The sequence below is a fragment of the Vipera berus genome, assembly GCF_964194415.1.
Source record: "Vipera berus genome assembly, chromosome: Z".
Lineage (NCBI taxonomy): Eukaryota > Metazoa > Chordata > Lepidosauria > Squamata > Viperidae > Vipera > Vipera berus.
Window position 1 is genome coordinate 18,761,947 of NC_138205.1, and position 23,063 is coordinate 18,785,009.

Consider the following 23,063-nt stretch of genomic DNA (forward strand, 5'->3'; position numbering starts at 1 on the left):
ATGTCCAGGAACTCCAATAACTAGGGCAGTCCTATTATTATTAAATCTACTATCTTGTGAGAGGATCCCTCTGCCTTCATTTATGCCTTGTGGTACAGCTGTGAATAAATTGAATATTGCAAAGTTATCTCTCCCCCGTTTGTAGAAAATTAAATTTATCAGTGTGACTCTTTGGAACTGATTATTCATCACTTCGGGATATCTTTATAATACATCATTACCTGTGCCTCTATCTGATAGCAAGCATTTCCTCTATCCACCATAAATCCCAAGCTATTGGTTATCTTTAAGAGAATGTGATTTATTCTTTTGGAACCATAATTGGGATGGATGATAGGAGATCAACCTAAATCTCTCTTGAACTAGGACAGCTCTCGTAAGGTTGCTCTTGCTTAGCGGCCCCTGATTTCTGTGCCAAAATATGCCCACCAGGTGGTGCACTCACACGATTACCAGCCACTTGATCTGCTTTGCCAGTCCTAGCAAGGTGAGGAGACAGATGATAAGGTCCAAGAGCAGCAACAGGATGTAGGCCAACCACCTGAGGGAGTTAGAGAACGGCGGAGTAAATAAAAATGAAGAAGTGTTCTAATCGCCAGGACATTTCTTCTTATTCCTAGACTGGATATCTCTTTGATTACTTTCAATCTACTGCTTCTTTTTCCTGCCTTTAGGTGCTTTGGAGAATAGGTTGACACACACACACCCCTCTTCTTTGTGGAAGTCTCTGAGATGTTGGAAGATTGCTATAAGAGTACATCTTCCGTCTATTTTGTCCTATTGTGGCATCTTTCATGCCCAAACAGTTGCTGCCTCATTTTCAACCAGCATGCCATGTGCTTCAATCCTCATTTCTTCTAGTCATCTCCACTTGGGTCAATTCAACCCACCTGTGCTTCCTTGGATTATATTTTCCTCTGTGCTGTTCTATTTCCCTAACTCCAGATTAAGATCAGATCATTATTACCTGCAGGGAAAAAAACCAAGATGGAATCCTTCCTGTTTATGGACCAAAACTGACTGGACCAATGCTGAATTTTTCTACCATCATGGAGGTGAGGCAGAATTCTCCCCTGAACTTGAAAGAATCAGGGTGCTTTACAGGCACAAAGGTAAGCAGCATTCAGCCCTGATTTCCTCCACCCAGGCTCCGCTTTCAACCACCCACTGAAGCAGCTTCCCGTCCTAGCCAGAAAGTGAGGTCAGTCCTACTTTCTGCAACAATTCTTTCCTTAAGTTGGTTTCTATACTGTTATCGGATTTATTTTCATTAAATCATAGCCTCTCCACAGTCTTGAATCTTACCGGTAGTCTTCCAAATAGCCAACTTGTTCTGCTAGGATGCTGGCTCCTCCATGGGCCTCTTTCCAGAAGGGGATGCCATCCAAGGTCTGTGCTACTGCCTCGGCCTGGCGGCGTGTGTTCCGAACCACAGCCACCAGTTCAGTCCTCTGGGACAGTGTCTCCTCAAGCTGTGTCAGTTCCCCCCGTATTGTGGCTGAAAGGAGCGCCACAGTTTCAGAGACCTATATAGGCGTAAGAAGAGGAACATGCTGAGCTACATCAAGAGGAAGAGGGTCATGTATATTATATGGTGTTGTGAGACATTCAAGGTCTTGGCAGTGAACTGTAGATGTTCATCTACATGAAAAAGTACACAAACAAGTTCATGAAGGGAGTGTAACATTTGCCAAATGTTCCTGTTACACCAGATAGCTCACAGCCAAGCTTCTTCTCAAGAATATACTATTTTTCCCCAGCCATCCAACTTGAAAGCAGGGCAACCACCAAGAGCTTCCCATGAGCCACCATGATGAACTGATGCCCCCTAGAACAGAGGGACACATTGTGGCTGAAAATGACACTTGAATGTGGGATTTGGGCTGCCAAAATCTCTCTGGAGAAAGGAGAGATTGCAGGATTACCCCTTTGTATTCCAGACAGTTGTTTTTTGTGTATGAGCTGTTAGCTTGCAATTGGGTAGAAGTCACTGATTCCATTGTGATTATAGCTGCTTAATGTTATCTATACCAGAGGTCCCCAACTTTTTGGGCACCAGGGATTGGGTCCGTGGAGAGAGGTTTTCCATGGACTGGAGGGTGCATGGTTTTGTGTGCTTCCTGCATCTCATGGATGGGTTTTTGCTTGTTTGTGTGGCCCGGTTGCTGGCATGCCATGGCCTGGTACCGGCCCATGGACTGGGGGTTGGGAACCCCTAATCTATACAGATTCTAAGTTTGAACGAGACACATCTTTAAATCATTTTGGATTTAATCTTTTTTGCTGTTTTTTTTTAAAGATTGAGAACCTTCAGACTGGCAAGTTTTATTGAAACCACCAGGTGAGTTTTCTCAAAGGATTACCTTTGAGAAACAAAATTTAAATACAAGTTTAAAGATTTGTAAGAAATTTTTTTTTTGAATATACAAACACACCAGAATAATGTAGCATTGGCTTTAATTTTTTTTAAAGAGATTAAGGACTCAAATGAACTTGATTTAAGACTTTGAAATTAATTGAAAGGAACCTTTCTCATGGGAAAATTTCTGTTTGTGCTTCAAAATAACTGATAAGACAAGGTTTGGACACTAGAGGGCACCAGATGGCTACTTTAAAAGAGTGTTTTTTAATGAATGGGTACAATTATTTACCTTTACAGAAGAATCAGAAGTTGTTGCTGAAGAAAAACAAACCCCTTGAATAAAATTGAAATTGATTTGCAGGTGGCTTCAGAAATGATAACTAACAAGGAAGAGATGGAAATAGTGGATTTACAAATGAAATTAGATGATAATTTAATGATTTAAAAAGACATGCAAATAATAAATCAGAAGAGTGATGTGGATTTTATTTTTACATTGGATTTACAAATGGGATTTGCTGAAATTGACACACTTGAACTACCAAAGAGGTTTGACAAAAGCACCAAGAATTTTGAGAGAATAAACAAAAGGAGTATGAAAAAAACATATATTAAAACCTTCTCTGAGGAATGTAAAGATCATTGGAAGAAAGAATATATAATTTGTTTATTTGATCAAGGGTAAAATAATGGGTTGCTATTTCTGGTTAAAACTTATTTTACTTGAACTTCAAACTTTCCTTCCAAGAAGTATCCCTCTGAATCTTTCTACCTTCAGTGATCAAGAAGATGGAATATCTATGATAGCGCCCTTGCTATCCTGGCATTAGAATTCACCTCTGTATCTTTCTTCGGATTCTTGCTCTTCTGACTAACTTGAGGACTGTTTTGTTTTGTGGAGCAGAGTAGAGGATTGAGATTTTATTGCTGCCTTCTCTTGCTTTGTGAATGTTTTTATCAGATTTGATTGTTGTACGCTTTTTGTTCTTAAGTACTTTGGGAGGCAGCAAAAAGGTCATAAATATTTTAAAATAAACAACCAAAAAAATTGCAAATAGATTTCCAACAGAATATCATTATTTACCTTCCCTGCTGCAAGATGGCTGCCAGAGAATGTACCATACCTGTCACACTCTGTGTTCATACAAGGAAACCATGAATCCAACTGGCTGAGTAGCCTTTGATGGGGAGTACGTGTGCCACACAATAGGCCCCAGAATCCTTTGCAACATGAAAAGTACTGCAGTGGGGTTTCCTCAGCAAATGAGTAAATATGAAAAAGACATTTGCTTTCGGTGGCATTCGTATGAAACCCTAATCAAATACAAGCTTAAATTGTCTATCCACTAATCTGTGCATTGCAGATGAGTCACAGGTTATGCAACTGCTTTTGGATTTTGAGTCCATAGAAAAGAGAATATTTGTAGCTCAGAATTGAACTGTGGGGTCTTTGGTGTTAGAACACTCTCACCAACTCTGACAGGAGAAACCACCAGTTTATAAAATGAGACCCAGCCCCACTCCCTACTAGTACTGCTGATGTTGCCTAGTTTGCTCATGAAACATCTACAAGAAAACAGCCAAGCTCAGAGACCACAAAGAACCTTATTTGACAAATGAAGGTGTACTGTATATGTGTGTCCCAGGATAATATTGCAGGATCCAGTCTGGGTCGGCCCCCGGAACCAGAGGCTTAGTCTTCCAAGCTTTTGGACTCCTGCTAGAGCCCATCTTCATGGAACTTCTCTCTAGCGGAATGTTCTAGAGAGAGGTTCCCTCAGGATGGGCTCCAGTAGGAGTCCAAAAGCTTGGAAGACTAAACCTTTGGTCTGGTAATCAGCCCAGACTGGATCCTGCAAACTCATTTGAAACCATACCAGTCCTATGAATCAGGCATGTTAGGCTTCTGAGGACATCTGCAAGACTTCACTTATCAGTAGGATGTACAAGTAGAACATGTCTTCGGTCCTGTCCATAGAAGAGGACTATGCCGTACGGCATACCTTATATCAGGGCTTTTCAACTAGTGGTACGGGTACCACCTGTGGTACATTGGCACCTGGCAGGTGGTACACAACCATCCTAGAAAATTGGTAGCGGGGAAGGGGAATGAGCTGAACCGGTGGCAGTACCGCACAAGCCTGAGCGAGAGATGGCTGGAGCTGCAGGGCTGCCTGGGCTCACCAGAAGCACCAGGATCAGCGCCAGGCTCCAGCTGGAGCTCGGCACTGATCCTGGCGCTTCTGTTGAGCCCAGAAGAAGCACTGATCAGCTGGAATGTTGCAGCATCTCCAGGGTCTTTTGATTTACATTTAGATGCTTGGCAACTGATTCATATTTATGACAGTCACAGTGTCCCAAGGTCATGTGAAGTGACCAAAACCTGCTGCAACCACCCAGCAGATGGGGGGGAATAAAAACCCAACACCCCCACCCACCCAACCCCCGCTGCCAATCCTCAACAGAAATGCACACAACAATGAAAACCTCGGACAGGAGGAAGAGCGCCGCTGGGCAGGCAGGCAGTTGTCTTGCTCAGCTGTGGCTTGGGGGGGCACTTTTTCAGTGTCATTGTAACTTTGAACAGTCACTAAGCGAACTGTTGTAAGTCGAGGAGTACCTGTACTTCACTTTTTTCCTTTTTTTTTTTTGGTCATCACGTTTTTGACATTTTGCTAGGCGACTGGTGGTACTCGGATGTTGCCCTATCCTAAAAGTGGTACAATGGGTGAAAAGGTTGAAAAGCCCTGCCTTATATCATACTGCTTTTGTGGGGTCATTGGTGCTTTCTGAGCTTGGTTGTTTTCTTGCAGATATTTCAATGCCAAACTAGGTAATGCGATCAGTGCTAGAAGGGAGTGGGGTTTGCTCTCTTTTTACTGGTGGTTCCTTGATTAGGCTGTGATTTGCTGTTAGCATGTTTTCAGAGTTGGTAGTTCCTTGACTGGAGTATTGTTTATGTCTTGATCGTTGGTCTATTGATAATCTTGAGGTTAATCTCTGCTCGTCTAGTATTGAGCTATTAATACATAAAAAGAGAGCAATTCCCCACTCCCTTTTAGCGCTGATGATGTTACCTGGTTTGGTAATGAATTATCGGCAAGAAAACAACCAAACTCAAAGAAGACCCCCACAGTTCAATCTTGAGCTACAAATATTGTCTTCTGTCAGTATATTGCTTTTGCTCTATTCACCCGCGCACCAATGCTTGCAAAATAATAAATAACCTTTTGGTAGCCATAAGACATCACGTTAGCTGCCATTGCAACATACAATAATAGCCTATCAGATTCACGCTGGTTATGTATCCTTGAGACAGGAATCACTTAATCTCATCTTTGATTCATTTCTAGGATGTGAATATAAATGTCTTTCCAACTTTCATCTGGGGACAAGGGGTTACATAAATATTCAGAGGTGTTTCCTTGATCTCTTGCCCCCCTCCCCATTTGTTCACTTACCAGACTGTCAATGGAGCTTAGCGTGTGGTTAGCGTTGAGCAACGAATAGGTGACCTGGTATACTCCATCATTGGTCTCGCTGTTTCCATAGAAACCGATGCCGATCCCAGCGCTGTGACGGGTTGGGATAAGTGGAGAAAAAGAAAGAGAAATATATGAACATAAGGAATTGGAAACCTTGTAGCCCTGTTCCTTAACGATGGGTGTGTGCTTTTCTAAAAATGTTCACAATCCTGGGTTTGGGTTTGTTTGTTTTTTGGCATCACTGTCTCTTTATGCTATGAGATATAATGCCTAGATAAAGTAGACAATATACATGCTATACTACTTCAAACACTACCATGGGACATACAAGTAGTCCTCAACCTATGACTACAATTGAGCCAAAAATTTAAGCTGTTAAGTGAGAAATTTGTTAAGTGAGTTTTGCCCCATTTTACAACTTTTCTTGCCGCATTTCTTAAGTGAATCACTGCAGTTGTTAATTTAGTAACACGGCTAAGTGAATCTGGTTTCCCCGTTGACTTTGCTTGTCAGAAGGTCACACAAGGGGATTCTGGGACACTGCAACTCTCATAAATGTGAGTCAGTTGTCAAGAATCCGAATATAAATCATGTGACCAAAGGGGATGCTACAACGGCCCTAAGGGTGAAAAATGGTCATAAGTCACTTTTTTCAGGGCCATTGTCATTTCAAACAGTCACTAAACGAACTGCTGTAAGTTGAGGATTACCTGTATCTGACGGAATCTTCCTCCTGTCTAGAATATTTTTCCTATGAAATAAACTAGTCGGGCAGTGCCACTTTGGGGCAAGATGAGGTCATAGCCTCAGGGAAGCTGTTCAGAAGCTGCTTAAAGGTGATAGAGCAATGATTTTCAAATTTGGCAACTTTAAGATGGGTAGGCTTCAACGCCCAGAATTCCCCAGCCAGCTGTGCTATCAGCTTATGCTGGCTGGGGAATTCTGGGAGTTGAACTCCACCCATTTTAAAGTTGCTGAGGTTGAGAAACACTGTGATATAGGGAAGCGATCTATCAGATGTGATAGAGATTGCTGTCACAACATTATTGAGAAAGAATTCCATTACCAATTCAGCTGTATATTAAATAACAAGAGGCAGGGCTTTTTTTCTCATAGAACACTCAGAATGGAGTTCCGGCACCTTTTTTGGATGGAACCTTGTAGGGTAGGCAAGGTGGGTTGTATGACATGTGTGAGTTCTGGCACCTTTTTCTTTTACAAAAAAAGCACTGACAAGAGGTACCATCTTATTCTGCACCCCAGGAAGCAAAATGTCTTGGAGACTTGATAGTTATACCAGGAGAAGAATATTCTAGCCTGCCTTCTTACTGACCCGCTTGTTTTCCACCTGATGGGATTTATTTGTTTCCATAGTCATCTAGTTCCTCAGATGACTCTAAATTGGTACATCAGAAGCCTAAGTTGATCAGGTGCATGCCTTTATGTTAATATGAACGCTTGGCAATTCTGTTTAGCCTCTAAAATCTTAAAATAAGCTGACCTGATTCACAGGTCTCTTATTAAATACACAGACTGGATATAATTATCCACTCTAGTCCACACTTCTCAAATCTCGCAATTGCAATCCTACACTACTCCTCCCCCACCACATTCTACTTAGACAAGCCTATTGCATGACAAAACCTCTAAAAGTGTGTACATTTGACAAAAATGTATATAGGTCTGTACATGTATGTATGCATGCACAAACACAAAATCAAATGTACCCTTACACAATCTGATGGTGCTTCACGAAATGGCAAGAACAATCTTCCTCAGGAGCTTATTTGAATTTAGGAACAGTTTTTTTTATATAAATTACATTTATTGGTTCTTAATTGATTGGGTTGCGTGAGTATTTTACAGAAGTTTTATTGTGTTCATTGTAAACCACCTACAGTTAAGATAACCTGTCTTAGAATCTGATTGTTGGAAGGGCACATAGCCAATCATCAGATGGTCTAAGTTAAAACTAAATTTAAATACGAGGACTTAAAAAGACAGTCTTGGTCTACTGATTAATACAACAAATATTCTCCTATATTCCATGTGAAATGTTCAGCTCCTTTCCTTCTTAAGGATGCCCTAGTCTTGTGTCTTCTTCCTGTCTTACGGGCTACCAAACCACGATTAAAAAAATAAGTGCCTGCGATCGTGCTATGGATTTCTCACATAAAATATGCCGCTTGCAATAACAGTATCTCCAGGAGGCAAAACGGGCAGCACTTTCTGGTTGCTCTCCAGCTGCATGTTTAGCTTCGGAGAGGAAACACGGCGTCATTCTTTCATCTCAGTTGGTAAAGAAGGAAGAAAAAAAAACCTCTGCCCAATCATGTGCTTAATTATATATTTATTATTCTGAAGGTATTTTATTTACATATTTGCAAACACCACCTGTTTCTTTCCACTCTGGTCATTAATCAGGAGAAAAGAGCTTAGATATCCTTAGCAGACCTCCTCTTCACTTGAGTCACATCTCGGTTTTGCATTCAGCCTTCTGCCCAGGAATATTCCTGGCTGAAATGGAGGTTCATTGCAGTAAAACTGGGCTACAAGTAAAGGTACCTGCAATATGTTTCTTGATAATCAAAAATGTACTGTAGACATTTATGCTTATGCTTTCTCCTTTTTCTGTGCAAGGATAAAACTAGAGTTTCTTTCTTTGGAAAGTGGGACGTTTGAGGAGGGCCTTCAGTGTCCATGAAGACCTCTGTTCCATACCCCAAAGAGATCTGTAATACTGCAGCCAAAAAGTAATTATTTCTCTTTTTTTGGGCAGGGAGGTGGGGACAGAAACAGAGGAAGGATACAATGGATCCCTTCACTTTTCTTCTTTCTCAATTTTGACAGCTTGGCCAAGTGTGAAAACCACCCAGGACAATAAAAACTCATCTACATTACGAGCATCTCTCTCTTCCCCTAGACTCTGTCCACCTCTTACATCCCCCATAATGGAAAGAGAGATGCTTGAGGAGTTTGATCACTGACACAAGCTGATCTTATGGCACACACTCGGAGCCAAATAGGCAGTCACGCTCCACAGTCTCTGAATTTTGCAATCGATTCTCTGTTCAAAGGAATATCAACATGTACTTTAAATGTATGTTTTACGATATGCTCTGCTTAGAAATACCGTAAGTAACTTCAGAGAAAATAATATTTAACAGACACATTTAAATGGGTCTTCAAATGTGAATTTCATGGAAGCTATTTATAGACTTATAAAAAGTCGTACAGAAATGGGAATAATGAACGTGCATGAAAATGAGATCATCTGAAATTCATCCTTCCCTTTTTTTTGAAGTCTCTCTGTTCTTGTTTTGCAGTAATCTCTAGCTAAGTCCAATAAAGCTTTGGCTCTACTTATATTACACATACGGGTTTTTTTATGCCTTTAAACAGCTTCCACCTGGGAATAATAGCCTAGTTAAGATGACCTGATTCTCCGTGAACAACATCAAAGAGAAATGGTGTAGACGATGACCTTGAAAATAGCCTTTCTTATTGAAAGGGACGCGGTGGCTCAGTGGGTTAGGACGCTGAGCTTGTCGATCAGAAGATCGGCAGTTTGGCGGGTCGAATCCCGAGTGCCGCGTAACAGAGTGAGTGCCTGTTCCTCGTCCCAGCTTCTGCCAACCTAGCAGTTTGAAAGCATGTAAAAATGCAAGTAGAAAAATAGGGACCACTACGGTGGGAAGGTAACAGCGTTCCGTGCGCCTTTGGTGTCTAGTCATGCCGGCCACATGACCACGGAGACGTCCTCGGACAAGCGCTGGCTCTTCGGCTTTGAAATGGAGATGAGCACCGGCCCCTAGAGTCGGAAACGACTAGCACGCATGTGCAGGGGAACCTTTACCTTTTTATTGATCCTAATAGGATCCCACACTCCTGTTCAGTGATTATACACTAAATGATCTTTTTTTGTCTTTTGAATCTCCACCCGCTTTGCTGGTCCCACCACTCTTCTCTGTGATGAGACCAGGCAAAAATGGCAAATTAAGTCTGGTGGACTTTCATGGATAGGGTTTTGAGGCACATGGGAAACTGCCATTCATGCCGTTTCCAAACTACAGCATCGGCATGCCTTGGGGGGGGGAAACCTGGACAAGAATAAGGAGGGTTCTCCTTCTTGAAACTGGGGAAGGAGCAAGGATAACTTACCAAGAAGAATCACATCAGATGAAATTGTACAGATGGAGAGAGAGGACAGGAAAAGAAATTAGGGAAGACCACAGATACGCACGAAGCGAACGGGAGCTGCCCCCGCGACTACAGTCAGGCAAAACTGTCTAAGCTCCTTATGGCAGCTGGCAGGGATTGGGAACGGATTTGGAGAGAAAGAGAAGAGAGGAGAGAGAGAGAGAGGGAGGGAGGGAGGGAGGGAGGGAGGGAGGGAGGGAGAGAGAGAGCAGAACAATGTACAGGAAAGACTCGACATCTTTTCATCCATTCTTTTCTATCATTTTGGATTGGTCCTGACAACCTGTGCTTGCTCACCCACTCCCCAGCTTGTTCCTTAACTGTAATTAGGAAGCATGCAGTTGGGTAATTATAGCCTTTCACCAAATGACACAAACACGCAGGAAACAGCTGCAACTGAAAGTATAGCGATTAGCTTCGAGAGGGACCAAAATACCAGCCATCTTTTTTTCAGTCTATCTGGGCTGCTTCTTCTTCTCCATCCCCGCATTCAGGGCTTTTTTTTTCTTGTGGAACGCTCAGAACGGAGTTCCGGCACCTTTTTGGGATGGAACCTTGTATAGGGTAGGGCAAGGCGGGTTGTATGCAATGTGTGAGTTCCGGCACCTTTTTCTTTTGCAAAAAAAGCACCGCCCACATCCATCCACCTAAGGCTGACCTATTCGAGTCCCGTTCATATCTCGTGCTGTATTCCAGCCATTTCTATAAGGCATGCCTGTGTTTTACACGGATTTTTCCACTTCTGGGAAAGTTCCATTGTAAATGCTCTCCTTCCATCTCTTTGCCCAATAAAAGTAAGTTATCCATCAGTACAGTGTGGACTTAGTTGCAAGCTAGCCTTTGTTCACTGTGAACAAAAAGAAACACAACCTGTACTCAAATCCAGAAATGTCACTTCTTGATTCTTTCCAGCTTTTGGCCAAAGGATGATTTCCCGTGATTTAGAAAGAGCAGCCAAAAGAACCATCAGAATATTAAAGAATGGGAAGAGATGCACACATACACACATACGCAGTCCTCTCCCCATTAAGCTAATGTTGGGGATTGGTGTGGGAAACCCACTCCTTTCTTTCTCGATTTAGGAGAGATTGCACTGACCAATGTTGAATGACGTCCTAACCAGCCATCCGTTCCTAGTCAGCTCAATTTGCTGCATTTGGAGCAGGACCAAGATGAGCAACTGGTGACTGAGCCGCTTATGCCATTTTTTCCAAAGGCACCTGAGGAAGCCTGTCTGAAAAAAGGACTTCCTCATTTAGCCTACTCATATGGGAGTATCCCGGGAGTTAGCTTTCCTTTCATGGATCCACCTGCTCCGGCTTCACCCATCATCCTCGTCATTTACTACATATCAATCCCAACTATTCACCCTTTCTCCCTCCCTCCCTCCTTCCATTCACGCATTTACCCTGTTCCCACCAAGGTCTTTGCCCCCCATTCCTGCCTCTGAGTCTTTCAGTCACACCAGGCCCTCTTTTTTCCCTTTCTCCCTAAATCTTGTTTCTATGACAACCACCTCCCTCCTCCTCCTCCTTTCACTGTGAGGCAGGGCGGGAGAGAAGCGGTGTCATTCTCATGATAATCAAGTTTTTTTCTTTAGACTGGAGGCAGTTCCCAGACTAAGGGTGTGGGGGGATAAAAGGCTTTGGGGGTGAGGGGGAGGAGAGACCCCTGGCTTCCATCCTATGCTCTTTTCTCTTCGCAGAGAAATTGGGAATCTTGGTTCCCATCCCACGCTCCCACCAACCCCCCTAGATTTTATTCTAACGTGGCCCAATGATCCACTTAGAACCATCACACAAAGCATCTGGATTTCAATCAATCAGAATAAAGCTGGAAGGGACCTTGGAGGTCTTCTAGTCCAGCCCCCTGCTCAAGCAGGAGACCCTATACCAAATCCCTGTGTGAGTGGGGGGAAACTCCAACCTCTGTCCCTTCCCATCTCAATTTCTCACACAGCAGCATCAAACTCCATCTCACCGCAGGAAGTTCAAATGAGTAGATATTTTAAGATGGAAGAGATCACAGAGTGTTTTCCCTCACCCTTAATAGGGCTCTCTTCTCCCCGTTGCCTCTTTTGCAAAAGGCACAATCACAAAAAACCCTGGCTTTGTTCTACATCTCTAATGATCCCACCCCTGGAGTGCAAGGAAGATAACCTTTGATGGAGCTATGCAGCAGTTGTTACTTGGGGAAAGGAGGTCAAAGCATTTTTAAGTCCAGGGACAGCCAGATAACATTCAGAAGTGGCTTAAACAGATGCTTCCCTAATCTGCAATGTATGGCTGTGAAAGTTGGACCGTAAGAAAGGCTGAGCGCCAAAGAATTGAAGCCTTTGAACTATGGTGCTGGAGAAGACTCCTGCGAGTCCCTTGGACTGCAAGGCGAAGAAACCGGTCAGTCCTAGAGGAGATCAACCCTGACTGCTCTTTAGAAGGCCAGATCCTGAAGCTGAAACTCAAAGACTTTGGCCACCTAATGAGAAGGAAGGACTCACTGGAGAAGAGCCTAATGCTGGGAAAGATTGAGGGCAATAGAAGAAGGGGAGGACAGAGAATGAGGTGGCTGGATGGAGTCACTGAAGCAGTAGGCGTGAGCTTAAATGGACTCCAGAAGATGGTAGAGGACAGGAAGGCCTGGAGGAACGTTGTCCATGGGGTCGCGATGGGTCGGACACGACTTCACAACTAACAACAACAACATAAGGAGGAAGAGGTACAGCCCAATCAGACTTACAGAATTCTGTTGTAATAAGCCAGTTTCAATAAAGGTAGGTTTAGCTTTCTTGATGGGTTGATTTCTTGATCTGGTTCATCTACTGGGGCTGACACTACCAGAGGAGGGAAAGCAGCTTCACTCTGTTTGCACAACCTGGGATGAACAGATCCTAAACTACCATCAGTATGGTAGTTTACACTCCTAAGAATAATGAACTTGCAGCCAAGTGTATAACCATTTTTTCACAACTGTTACGTTTCTCTCTTTCTGTCCCCAGTATCCTAGCCATAACCTGTCCCAGCGTTGTCAGGAAAGGAGAATTTTCCTTCATTGAACCAGGCTTTCCGGACTTGTGATTAAGAAGGCATGGAGCAACATTTTCGATTATTCCTCTGAAATATTTTTGGGGCAGCTTCCACGTGCACATTCAAACCATGTCTGATACTGCATATCTTTAGGCACCAGAGCCGTGATGTAACCAGATTCCTCTCTGTCTGAACCAGGGATTAGAACACAATATGAAAGTTTCTTATGTAGCACATGAGCTGTGGTGACCAAGTATCGGAACCTAGTTGTGATGGCCTAGCTTCGCTCTTGGTTAAGATCTGGCTAGATATATTTCAGATTGCAAAACAACCACGTCTTCAGATGATCCTGTATACTTTGGGCGATAGGAGGTAGATGCAGGAGATAACAAGGCTGGGCGTGAGGGAGTGGTCAAACATGTCATCATCAGTCTCAAGTCCCTTTGTGCCCTCAAGAGATCTAGGCCAACCCACCTTGAATTCCCTTGACTCTTATCTCTTAACTTGCTTTAACAGTTAGCAGTTAGTAGTACGGATTCTTGTAAAGAACTTTAGCATAAAATAAACATATATATATATATATATATATTGTTGTTGTTAGTTGCGAAGTCGTGTCCGACCCATCGCGACCCTATGGACAATGTTCCTCCAGGCCTTCCTGTCCTCTACCATCTTCTGGAGTCCATTTAAGCTCACGCCTACTGCTTCAGTGACTCCATCCAGCCACCTCATTCTCTGTCGTCCCCTTCTTCTATTGCCCTCAATCTTTCCCAGCATTAGGCTCTTCTCCAGTGAGTCCTTCCTTCTCATTAGATGGCCAAAGTATTTGAGTTTTAGCTTCAGGATCTGGCCTTCTAAAGAGCAGTCAGGGTTGATCTCCTCTAGGACTGACCAGTTTGATCGCCTTGCAGTCCAAGGGACTCGCAGGAGTCTTCTCCAGCACCATAGTTCAAAGGCTTCAATTCTTTGGCGCTCAGCCTTTCTTATGGTCCAGCTTTCACTGCCATACATTGCAACTGGGAAGACCATAGCCTTGACTATACGCACTTTTGTTGACAGGGTGATGTCTCTGCTTTTTAGTGTGCTGTCTAGATTTGCCATGGCTTTCCTCCCCAGGAGCAAGCGTCTTTTAATTTCTTGGCTACAGTCCCCATCTGCAGTGATCTTGGAGCCCAGGAAAATAAAATCTGTCACTACCTCCATTTCTTCCCCATCTATTTGCCAGGAATTGAGAGGGCCAGATGCCATGATCTTGGTTTTCTTAATGTTTAGTTTCAACCCACATTTTGCACTCTCCTTCTTCACTCGCAACAAGAGGCTCTTTAGTTCCTCTTCACTTTCTGCCATTAGAGTGGTATCATCTGCATATCTTAGGTTGTTGATGTTTCTTCCGGCAATCTTAATTCCAACTTTTGATTCATCTAGCCCTGCCTTTCTCATGATGTGCTCTGCATATAAGTTAAATAGGCAAGGCGACAGTATGCAGCCTTGCCAGACTCCTTTCCCAATTTTGAACCAATCAGTGGTTCCGTGTCCAGTTCTCACTGTTGCTTCTTGGCCTACATATAGGTTTCTCAAGAGACAAATAAGATGGTCTGGTATGCCCATCTCTTTAAGAACTTGCCACAGTTTGTTATGATCCACACAATCAAAGGCTTTAGCATAGTCAATGAAGCAGAAGTAGATGTTTTTCTGGAACTCTCTAATATATATATATATATATATATATATATATATATATATATATATATATATATATATATATATATATATATATATATATATATATATATATATATATATATATATGTATACACACACACACACACACACACACACACACACACACACATTCATCTGAACTGCCCGGAATCCTGATTTACTACGCTTGGAGGTATTCTCTATTAGCATGTGCCCTGATTTCCTACATAAAGTCTAGACTATTTCTTGGATCGGAATCTTTCTTCAGTACACCTTCACCACTCTTTAAAACATTAAGAGATAACTGTGATAGTTTTATATATGCTCTTTCCTTTAGCAGCTATACAGCATTGCCTCCTTTGATTTTCCCCAGATCCCTAAATCCTTTGAAATAGATTGGGCTGAAACAGAGTTTAACTGGCCCAAGGTCACTCTGTAAGTTTCCATGGTTGAGGATGGACTTGGGTATGGGTCTCTCCAGACCTAATCCATGTTTAGCTAGGGCCAGCAAAATCCATATTCAAAGTTCTACAGAGCCTAAAGGTAACCTATGGTGTAATCATGGTTGGTTAAATAAATTACAACACTCTAAACCAGGGCTTTTCAACCAGTGGTACGGGGACCACCTGTGGTACTTTGGCACCTGGCAGGCGGTACGTGACCATCCTAGAAAAGTGGTAGTGGGGGAGGAGAATGAGTTGAACCGGTGGCAGTACCACACAAGCCTGAGTGAGAGACGGCTGGAGCTGCAAGGCTGTCAGGGCTCAGCGGAAGCGCCAGGATCAGTGCCAGGATCCAGCTGGAGCTCAGAGCTGATCCTGGCGCTTCTGCTGAGCCCAGAAGAAGCGCCAATCAGCTGGAATGTTGCAGCATCTCCAGGGTCTTGTGATTTACATTCAGATGCTTGGCAGCTAATTCACATTTATGACGGTCACAGTGTCCCAGGGTCACGTGAAGTGACCAAAACCTGCTGCAACCACCCAGCAGAGGGGGGGATAAAAACCAAACACTCCCCCACCCTACCACCCCCCCACCCGCTGCCAATCCTCAACAGAAATGCTCACAACAATGAAAACCTCGGACAGGAGGAAGAGCACTGCTGGGTGGGCAGGCAGGTGTCTTGCTCAGCTGTGGCTTGGGGGGCACTTTTTTCAGTGCCACTGTAACTTCGAACAGTCACTAACCGAACTGTTGTAAGTCGAGGACTACCTGTACTTCATCACTTTTTCCCTTTTTTTTTTTGGTCATCAAGTTTTTGACCCCTTGCTAGGCGACTGGTGGTACTCGGATGTTGCCATATCCTAAAAGTGGTACAATGGGTGAAAAGGTTGAAAAGCCCTGCTCTAAACCACCAACAAATGATTTACAACCTACCTCCTATACTACACTTTACATAGCATGGGTTATCTGAGAATATGGTCAGAAGAAAATTCCATTTGGAATAATGAACCACACTAGTCCTTTTTGATCTCATATGTACATGATGATCCTCAACCAGATGTTCTTATATCAGGTACAACTTCCATGTATCTGGAATGGATTTAATGGTTTGTCATCCATAGATGCATTCCTCAAAAAACATCTCTTGGCTCCCAATCCTAATGCACAAAACGTCTCTACCAATTCAGAAAACCAAGGAACTCTGGTCCTTTAGTTTGAACCAGTGCTGTTCAGACTAATGAACAAATAATCGTTCATGGCTCCAGGAAGATTTCTGCGCTGCAGTGGGTGGCATCTGGCTAATGAACTATCTCTGACAATCTGGCTATTTCTCCCTGGGCTAAATGAATAAAGGTCTTTATGCTAAATATATTTCCTAGCCACCTGGCTTTTTGGTACAATGCAAGAGCAAGAGAATTGCATCGCTCATCCATCCACATAGTGTAAGATATCTATGAACAGGGGTCTTAGTATATAAGTGTCTGGACTATCTTATGACCACAACTGAGCCCAACATCTCTGTTGCAAAGCGAGCCAGTGGTTAAGTGAGTTTTGCCCCATGTTATGATCTTTCTTGCCATAGTTGTTAAATGAACCACTGTAGTTGTTACGTTAGTAACACGGTTGTTAAGTGAATCTAGCTTCCCCATTGACTTTGCTTGTCAGAAGGTCGTGAAAGGTGACCACATGACTGCGGGACACTGCAACCGTCATGAGTCAGTTGCCAAGCATCTGAATTTTGATCATGTGACCATGGGGATGCTGCAATGGTTGTAAGTATGAAAAATGGTCATTTTTCCAGCACTGTTGTAACTTTAAATGGTCACTAAAGGAACTGTTGTAAGTCGAGGACTACCTGTATCCTGCCTGAGATTTGAAGAGCTGCTATTAATTGGTGTCAAATGAACAAGGACTTGACCTGCTGCTTTAAGAATTAAAAACAAATATCACAGAAGCTGATGTTCTCCAGAAAGAATAGAATAGAATAGAATAGAATAGAATAGAATAGAATAGAATAGAATAGAATAGAATAGAATAGAATAGAATAGAATAGAATAGAATAGAATAGAATAGAATAGGAGCTGGAAGGGACCTTGGGGGTCTTCTAATCTAGTTTAGCCCCATTCATGCAGGAGAACCTATACCATTTCAGACAAGTGAAATGTCAAACTGCCAGTCTGTGGGTCGGATGCGTCATCTGGAAGCCACGCCCACCACATTGCCAGCAATGGCAAAATAGTCCCGATACGTCTCACGACGTCACATGTCTGGTCTAGTCTTTTCTTAAAAACCTCCAGTGATAGAGCACCCACAACTTCTGAAGGGAAGCTGTTCCACTCTCCTCACTGTTAGGAAGTTTCTCCTTAATTCCAGGTTGCTTCCATTCATTGTTTCTTGTCCTGCCCTCTGGTGCCTTGGAGAATAACTTGACCCCTTCCTCTTTGTGGCAGCCCCTCAAATACTGGAATACTGCTATCATGTCACCCCTGTTTCTTGTTTTCTTTTTCAACCCGCGGCTCCGGAGCCGCATGCGGCTCTTTGAGCCGTCTCCTGCAGCTCCCAGTCCTCCTCTGCCGGCGGAGGTTTGGGGAGCTGCGTGCGCAGCTCCCCAAACCTCCACTGCCCCATTTGCAGAGATGCTGCCTTCGTCCATGTTTGACGAAGGCAGCAGCTCTCCAAACAGCTCTCCAGTTTGCAGAACTGCTGCCTGCGGCGGAGGTTTGGAGAGGTGCACACGCACTCTCCAAACCGCCGCCATCCTGTTTGCAAAGCTGCCGCGTTCGTCCATGTTTGACGAGCGCGGCAGGTCTCCAAACGGGCGGTGGCGGTTTGGAGAGTGCGCGCGCACCTCTCCAAACCGCTGCCGTCCCATTCGGAGGTCTGCCACGTTCGTTCATGTTTGACGAGCGCAGCAGACCTCCGAACGGGACGGCGGTGGTTTGGAGAGTGCGCGCGCACCTCTCCAAACCGCCGCCGCCCGTTTGGAGACCTGCCGCGTTCAAGGCTTCCTTCGGCCGGGGAAGGGCCCATTGCCTCCGAGGGGGGCCGGGCGGGATCCTCTGAAAGGCCGTTTCCTTCCTCGGCCTGCGAGTCCGTCCTCCCCCCCCTAAGCTGGCGGCACTGGGCAGCGACAGGTGCGTGCGGCTCAGGATGCGGTGCGGGCATAGGGGTGGTGTGTGTTTTTGCTTGTTCTGCGCATGCGCGTGCGTGCCCACAGGAGCGTACACATTTTGCGGCTCCCACTTTTTTGTCTGTATGACGGAACCGGTTCCGAGTGGCTCTTTTGCTGTTTCGGGTTGCTGACCCCTGGACTAGCCAAACCCAAGTCCTGCAGCCGTTCTTCTGAGCTTTTCAAATGCACCTACTCCTGACCCAGCTGAAATTTTTAAAAAAGTTCCTCTTCAAATACTTGCCTTTGCCTTATTACTTTTCTGCACCTAAGCTGAGTATGCATGGAAGGCTTGACATCTTCAGTGAATTATAACAGGATGGCCAATGGCAGAGAAAGAAAAGCATTCTCGCTGTGTGAAGAGATGAAGAGGACAGGAAAATGCGGTAGCTGTTACCTGCAGAGAAAAAATCCACTTACTGGATTTTCCTTTTTTAAAAAATATGGATAAAAATCAGATGGAGGCTGGTAGCACCTTTTCAGACTGCCCCATTTTATTAAAAGACTCCCTTGGATCTGATGAATGAGCTACAGCTCACAAAATCTTCTTAGATTAATAAAACGTGTTAGCTTGGAGGAAAAAAAAAGTGCTACCAGATTCCTACTGATTTTTGGCTACTGTAGACTATCGCTGCTCTCCCCCTACTGTGACCATTATTAAAAGAGCAGACAGCTAATTTTATTTTGCTCCAGGACAATTGCATTAAAATTCTCAAGAGTCTTTCGATGAAGTTTTGGATAAAACAGATAAACATTTTTATTATAATCTGAGATTATGATATCTGTCAAAACCAGATCATGCCAAACCAATCTTACTTCATTATTTGACAAAGTGACTAAAGTAGCGGATCAGTGAAATGCTGTGAGCACAGTATACTTCAGTAGACCACAACCTACTTCTTGGCAAACTAGAAAAATGTGAAATAGACAGCACCAACACCAGATGGGTTTGTAACTGGATGACAAATGAGGGAAGTAAGCAGTAGGGTATCCCCAGATTCCATTTTAAGCCCAGCACGCTTGAATATCTTTGTAAATGATCTAGACGAGGGAATAGAAGGGGAACTCATCAAATTTGCAGAACACACAAAATTGGCAGGAATAATCAACACCCCAGAAGACAAGCTCAGGATCCCGAAAGATCTTGACAGACTTTAATACTGTGTTATATCTAACAAAATGAAATTCAACGTAGATAAAAGTAAGGTTTTATACTTAGGTAAGAAAAGTGAGTTGGAAACGACTAGAACGCATGTGTGGGGGAACCTTTACCTTTACTTTAAGAAAACTGTACGGGTACAGAATAGGTGAAACTTGGCTTAATGCCAATAACAGTAAGAGGGACCTTGGAGTCCTAGTAGACAATCACTTAAATATGAGCCAACAGTGTGTAGCATCAGCCAAAAAACAACAACAATGCAATTCTAGGCTGCATTAATAAAGGGCTTATAGAATCAAGATCATCTGAAGTTTATTGTGTCGTGGGTCCGACGCAAGGAAGAGACGCCAGCCAGAGTGTGAGTTCAGCTCTTTATTGGAGGGGATGGCCCACTGGGGAATCAGGGTTACCTGGCCTCCTTAAATACCTAGCCAGGTAAGCGGACAGCCAATGGGGTTGGCCCTAGGTTTCCCGCCGAAACTGGGTTTCCCGCCAAAAACCGTTCAGGCCAACGCCCCCTGGTGGCTGTTGCTATGCAGGTGCCTGCATACATAACACCCCTCCCCCCTTAGTACTACTTTACAAAATCTTAGTAAGACCACACTTGGAATACTGCATCCAGTTCACAACAATATAAAAAAAAGATGTTGAAACTCTGGAAAGAGTGCAGAGAAGGATAACAAGTATGATCAGAAGGCTGGAGGCTAAAACATACGAAGAAAAATTGCAGGAATTGGGTATGTCTACTCTAGTCAAAAGAAGGACTAGCCAAGATATGATAGCAGTGTTCCAATATTTGAATGGCTCCTACAAAGACAAGTGGGTCAAACTATTTTCCAAAGGACCAAAAAGCAAAACAATGGATAGAAACTAACCAAGGAGAGAAGCAACCTAGAACAAATTTTTGTTATAATCTGAGATATCTCCCTAGAAATACAAGGAAGGATAGTCTAATAATGAAGAGAATATAAAAATGTTGGAATCTTTAATATTACTCTAACAGAGACTATGAATTGTTGCTACGCTAAACTGTATTTATTTTTGTTAAGCTTTGATGAAAAAATAATATTTGGCTGGGACCATACAGCATGCCAAACCACAAATCATGGCTTAGAAAGTGTGATCACTAGATTCACACAGTATGTCAACTCAAGCAAATATCCCTTGTTTAGCAATGATATATACTGTAAATCTATTTTCTGGCTGGATTCTTAACATCAGATCACCTAACATGTGGTTCCTTTGCTTTTGATTTAGTGTGCGATATCAATTTTGTGTGGTATATCCAGGGGTGTCAAACACAATTCCATTGAGGGCCACATCAGCATTGTGGTTGCCCAGGGGGGGGGGTTAGCGGTGGCCGGGATGGGTGTGGCCTACTGGGTGGGCGTGGCTGGGGTGGGCATGGCCTATTGTGTGGGCATGGCCAGCTCGACATCACTCGCATCAGGGGTGCCTGGACAGAATTGGGGCAGATCTGAGGGTCTCCGGCGGAGGAGGATGGGACTTGGGCGAGCACCGGGACATGGTCCCTCCCACCCTCCCTCCCTCTGTTCTTTCTTTCCTCCCTTTCTTCCTCTGTTCCTTCCTTCTTCCCTCCCACCCACCATTCCTTCCTCCCTGTTCCTTCCTTCCTCCCTCCCTTTTTACCTCCCTCCCTCCCACCCACTCTCCCTCCCTCCCTCCCTCCATTCCTTCCTTCCTCTCACCCTCCGTTCCTTTTCCCTGTTCCTTCCTTCCTCCCTCCCTCCTTCCCCCCCCTTCCTTCCCACCTCCGTTCCTTCCTTCGCCTTCTCATCTCTTTCCTTCCCCCGCGTTCAGGAAGGGGTGATGGGAGGGGGAGAGATTGCCAGCACTAATATGCTGCTGCCGGCCATTCTTATACCATGTGGGCGGTCCCGTTGAAAAAGATGCCTTGTGGCTGCGAGGTTGGAGGTGCTGGTGTGTGTGTGTGGAGTGCTGATCTACAACCTGGTTGCGTCCATCTAAGCCAGAATGCCAGCAAGGAGCTGCCCCGCCGCCTCTGTCCTGCCCTCTGGGTGTGCGCACAGGAGACGGACAGTGCCGGCATCCTGGTGAAGTCAGTCTGTAGGGCAAGACAGCCAGCAGGGACGCAGCACTCCGCTTGCGCGCACACCCAGGAAGCAAGGCGGGGCTGCCCCGTGGATTTAACGCTGAGCGCATTCTGGCTTTGATGGACGTAACCAGGTTGTAGATCAGTGCCCGGTCAGCCTGGGCTGGTCCAAGGTGCGGCAGGCCGGTCCTTCGCTCTTTCCAGAGCTGGTCCCTGAGCTGGATGGAACCACATATCGGGCTGCATGCGGCCTGTGGGCCTTGTGTTTGACATGTCTGGTATATACAATGTTATCCCCATAACAAAATGTCTGTTACAAGCTATTGCTGTGGGAACCATATTCTAGCATATAATGAAGCACTAACATAGTGACAATGGGGATTGCGATGGCTTTAACATCCCCTTCTATATATGAGAACATTGCTATAGCTTTATCAAATGGAACCAGCAGTCGCTTCGGTAAGAGGCCAGTTATAAATCAGTCACACTGCACTACCAGGAAACCGATAATGCTACATTAAAAGAGAGTTACCAAAGGAGTACTTATGTTCCTGGTATTTCTTTAGTAATTAAGGACTATTAATAATGATTCAAGATATCATGCTAAACAATTTATAATAGAAAGGATTTCAAAGCTGTTAAAATAGGATAGTAACAATGATGTTAAGAAGTATAGAATTGTCCTAGTTACAACTCGATAAAAATGTACGTGGTGGTCACGTGACATTTACCCATGATTAAATAAGCCACACTTTATTCAATCAGCACTATTTCCTGTTTGCGGGATACTCTGATCATAAATTAACCAGGTTCACACCACACAGGTAGTAATAGCAATCGCACTTAGACATATATACTGTTCCACAATGCTTTACAACCCTCTCTGAGGGGTTTACCATGTCAGCTTATGGCCCCCAACAATTTGGGCCCTCATTTTACCAATCCTGGAAAAATGGAAGGCTGAGTCAACCTTGAACTGGTCAGGATCAAACTCCTGGCAGTCGGCAGAGTCAGCCTGCAATACTGCATTCTAACCACTGCGCCACCAGGATTCATAAGTCCTCGACGTATGACTACAGTTGTGACCAGACTTTCCGTTGTTAAGCAAGGGAGTTGTTAAGTGAGTCACGCCTGATTTTACGACCATTTTTGCCACAACTGTTAAGCAAATCACTGCAATTAAGTGAACCATGCAGTCAAGCGAATCTGGCTTCCCCCATTGATTTTGCTTGTCGGAACCCTGCTGGGAGGGTCGCAAATGGCGATCACATGCCCCAAAGATGTGGCAACCGTCATAAATACCTGCCAGTTGCCAAGATTTTTGTGGCCGTGAGAATGCTATGATAGTTGTAAGTGCGAGGTCCAGTCATAAATCATTTTTCCCTGTGTCACTGTAACCTTGAATGATTGCTAAACAAATGGTTGTAAGTCGAGAACTACCTGTACACT

General features: G+C 44.1%; 1 protein-coding gene across 1 annotated transcript in view; it reads right to left on the reverse strand.

Annotated features, from left to right (window-relative positions):
* Positions 1-23,063, reverse strand: part of LOC308677887 (protein tweety homolog 1-like) — a gene marked incomplete at its 5' end in the record, with an annotated part of 91,724 nt that overhangs the window by 25,744 nt on the left and 42,917 nt on the right. Inside the window, 3 exons of the mRNA XM_081344582.1 lie at positions 446-541; positions 1,306-1,526; positions 5,824-5,935. Coding sequence (XP_081200708.1) covers positions 446-541; positions 1,306-1,526; positions 5,824-5,935 — 429 coding nt within the window. The remainder of the gene's footprint in view (positions 1-445; positions 542-1,305; positions 1,527-5,823; positions 5,936-23,063) is intronic.